The 3,209-nt window shown below is 39.2% G+C and overlaps 1 protein-coding gene across 2 annotated transcripts in view; it reads right to left on the bottom strand.

Moving 5' to 3' along the window:
* Positions 1 to 272: 272 nt before the first annotated feature.
* Positions 273 to 3,209, bottom strand: part of LOC143034413 (neuroblastoma suppressor of tumorigenicity 1-like) — an 11,508-nt gene continuing 8,571 nt past the window's right edge. Inside the window, exons 4-5 of one of the 2 annotated variants that reach the window (XM_076200424.1) lie at positions 2,426 to 2,650; positions 273 to 1,282 (exon numbers count right to left, since the gene is read on the bottom strand). In XM_076200424.1, coding sequence (XP_076056539.1) covers positions 914 to 1,282; positions 2,426 to 2,650 — 594 coding nt within the window. In that variant the 3' untranslated portion in view covers positions 273 to 913. The remainder of the gene's footprint in view (positions 1,283 to 2,425; positions 2,651 to 3,209) is intronic. The other variant, XM_076200423.1, reaches the window with a different exon arrangement.

Raw genomic sequence — 3,209 nt, 5'->3', positions numbered from 1 at the left:
AAATACATGGAAATGCATATACGTGTATGCATACATACATTTACATATACAAATACATATGCACATACATATATGTATATCATATACTTAGTTGTATGCATGCGTGTATCTGACTGGGGATGGCACATGCAAAGTTTGGCCACGTAGAAGGTAAAAATAATACTAATCAATATTGTTTTCCTCTGTAACATTTCGATCTACATACATGCATACATACCTATATGAATATATACCTATATGAATATATATCATATATATATATATATATATATATATATATATATATATATATATATATATATATATATATATATATATATATATATATATATATAGTTAAGAGGAGGGTATTAGATTTAACGTGATATATTTTTATTTCTTGAAAAAATCATTGTGTTTGTCGCTGTTGTCGTTTTTGTAATCAAGACATCTTACGCCTCTTTCACCGTCCGATTAGAAATATTTTCGTCTATTTTTATTTCTGTCGCAATATTATGTGATAAAATATTAAATCAACCTTTAGAAAGTTGAGTTCTTCTCATTTACTGAAAATAAAATTTGAAGGTGGAATCCTATAATTTCAAGACCAATCAAAGCAGAATGTATTTGCTTCTAAATCACGGTTCAGCTACACAAGATTTGAAAAAATAAAGCGAAATGAAACTAAAAAGAAATAAAGTAGGATAAAGTTGAATTAAATAAAAACTAAATAAAGCAAGAGAATAAAATTAAGATAAAATTTTTGGTAGACGCAAGTGTGGAACTGATTCGGTGTTTGATTACTTGATCCCTAAAGCTAAATTAGGGTAACATGGCGACTGCTTCACAACAACATAAACCCAACGTTTCTCGTCTCTTTCCTTCTCCTCTTCTTCTTCCTCCTCCTCGACTCTCTGGTCCTCGAGGACCCTGCCTACTCGCTCTCGTTCTCTTCATTGAAGGACCCGAAGTCCTTGAAGAGGCTCTTCCCAGCGACGAGCATGTCGATACGGGAGTCCAAATTAGGATCGGAGCTGAACTCTTTCTTGAGTTCGGCCAGGGAGATCTTGCGGTACTCGAGGTCCTTCCCGGGCTGCTCGGGGCTCGGCTCCTTCATCTTATCCGGGAGCATCTTGAACAGGAGTTCTGGGACGGGTTTGTCGTTGTGCCTGGAGGCGATAACGTCGTTGTCCAGGAGGTAGCCTCGGTTGGGGCGGCACGGAGAACAAGAGCAGTTCTGGATCATCTGGATGCTCTTTGTCACCTTGTACGGAGTCCCCTCGTTCTCACAGTCAAGGACCACCTGCAGGAGGGGATAAGAAATAGGAAGGGACGATGTAGCTAACTATAATGTACTAGTGACAGGGTCAGTTACAGAAAATAATTATAATACTAATGATAATTACATCAATAATGATAATAATAATAATGATAATGACGTTGATAATAATAGTAACAATAACAACAACAATAATGATCATGCATTAATAATAATAATAATAAAAAAAAATAATAATACATACATACATATATACAAATACCAATGGCTATTTCCCCCTTACAAGGAAGGTAGCCAAAAAACAAAGGCATAAATCCACTCCCATCCATCCCCTCCCTCTTATATTGGTTCCTCCTGGATGACAGTTCATCCCTGTATCTCGCCCACTGCCCTGGGTCAGAAGCAGTGTGGCAAGACACAGCACATCCACAGCAAAGCCGTTTCATTTAATCGGCGACCTCCTCCTCCTCTCCGTCTCCTCATTCAGAAATGAAGAAGACGGGGAGAAATCCCTTCGGGCTGCGACAAAATGTCATTCACACATATTCCATCCCCACATCTCCCCCTTCCATGCATCACAGCATCATCCATACACAACCATTCTCCATTCACCTCCATCTTTTGTTTTCTTCCTTCCTTCCTGAACAGACATCCCCCTCTTTCCCAATGCTCTTCTTACCCCATCCATCCATCTCATCCTTGGTCATCCCCTCATGTTCACTCCCCACACTTCTGCCTTCCACACCTCTTTTACTATTCTTTATCCACTCATTCTTTCTATGTGCCCAAGCCATCCCAATACTCTTTCATCAATCCTATCTCCCAAATCCCATTCTACCTCCATTCTCCTCCTCACCTCATCTCTCCCTCGATCCAGCTTAGTAACCCCTATCCTTCTCGGGCACCTCATCTCAAACACATTCAAACTCCTTTTCTCTTCCTCTCTTATGTTCCATGTTTCTGCCCCATACAGGCTGTTGGCACAATCTTTTTTCATACAATCTCCTTTTACTATCCATTCCCAAATATCTATTTCTCATTGATAATAATAACAATAGAAAATACTACTACTACTAATAGTAATGATAAGAATAACAAAACAAATAATAACAACAACAAAAGAACAAAAAGAACAACATCACACGAAACGGCGTCACCAGTGCTCACCGTTGTCCAGTAGGCCTCGGAGGCTTGGCACGAGTCGCAGTAGTCGAGCATCTCATCGCCGGGCGTCTCGGGCTCCGTCTGGGGAACCGAGTAACTGAAGCAGGTGCCCACGCAGACAAAGTTCTCCATCTCGAGGCTTTTGCATTGCTGGTGGGTCACAATTTGCCGGATGTGCTTCAGTTCGCACCACGAGTGTTGCTCCGGGTACAGGTCAAGGTTGTGCACCTGCGGGAGGAAGAGATGGCGTCGCTGAGGTGGTCAGGTAGAGTCTTTACTCAAAGAAAGTAGAAAATTAGGAACGAGAGAATTTTAATAGTGTTCTTCTCTGAATGGAAACGAGTCTGCAGTCATAGAAATATATTGCGTTACTTGGGTTCATAGGGATATCATTAAAAGTACTGACTTCATAAAACGTATGCAGTCAACGCCACATATGGGGGCAGGAGGAGGAAAAGAAAAACTTGTTTTGTCTCGGAGGGAGGATAAACAAAACAAGTAAACAAGAAGATGAATATATAAATGAATAAATAGATAAGTAGATCAATAAAATAGTTTAATAATTGTATATTTTTCAAGTTTAGCAGTCTTATTTCTTAGCAAAATTTTTTGCTCTTCCGTTCATTTCGGAAAAATACAAACGACATGACGTCATGAGCGAGCAGGTGCGACATTCAACTGATTCGACTGTATTCCGTTTCTCTAAACAAATTTTGTCACTATATATATACATATATATATATATTTCTGTGGGATTCTTTAATTTTCAAATTTCATTGGACCTCAG

The sequence above is a fragment of the Oratosquilla oratoria genome, chromosome 17 (assembly GCF_046742065.1).
Source record: "Oratosquilla oratoria isolate Oo_2021 chromosome 17, ASM4674206v1, whole genome shotgun sequence".
Classification (NCBI taxonomy): domain Eukaryota; kingdom Metazoa; phylum Arthropoda; class Malacostraca; order Stomatopoda; family Squillidae; genus Oratosquilla; species Oratosquilla oratoria.
The sequence above is the reverse complement of the archived record's forward strand: the minus strand, read 5'-3'. Positions and strand labels throughout refer to the sequence as shown.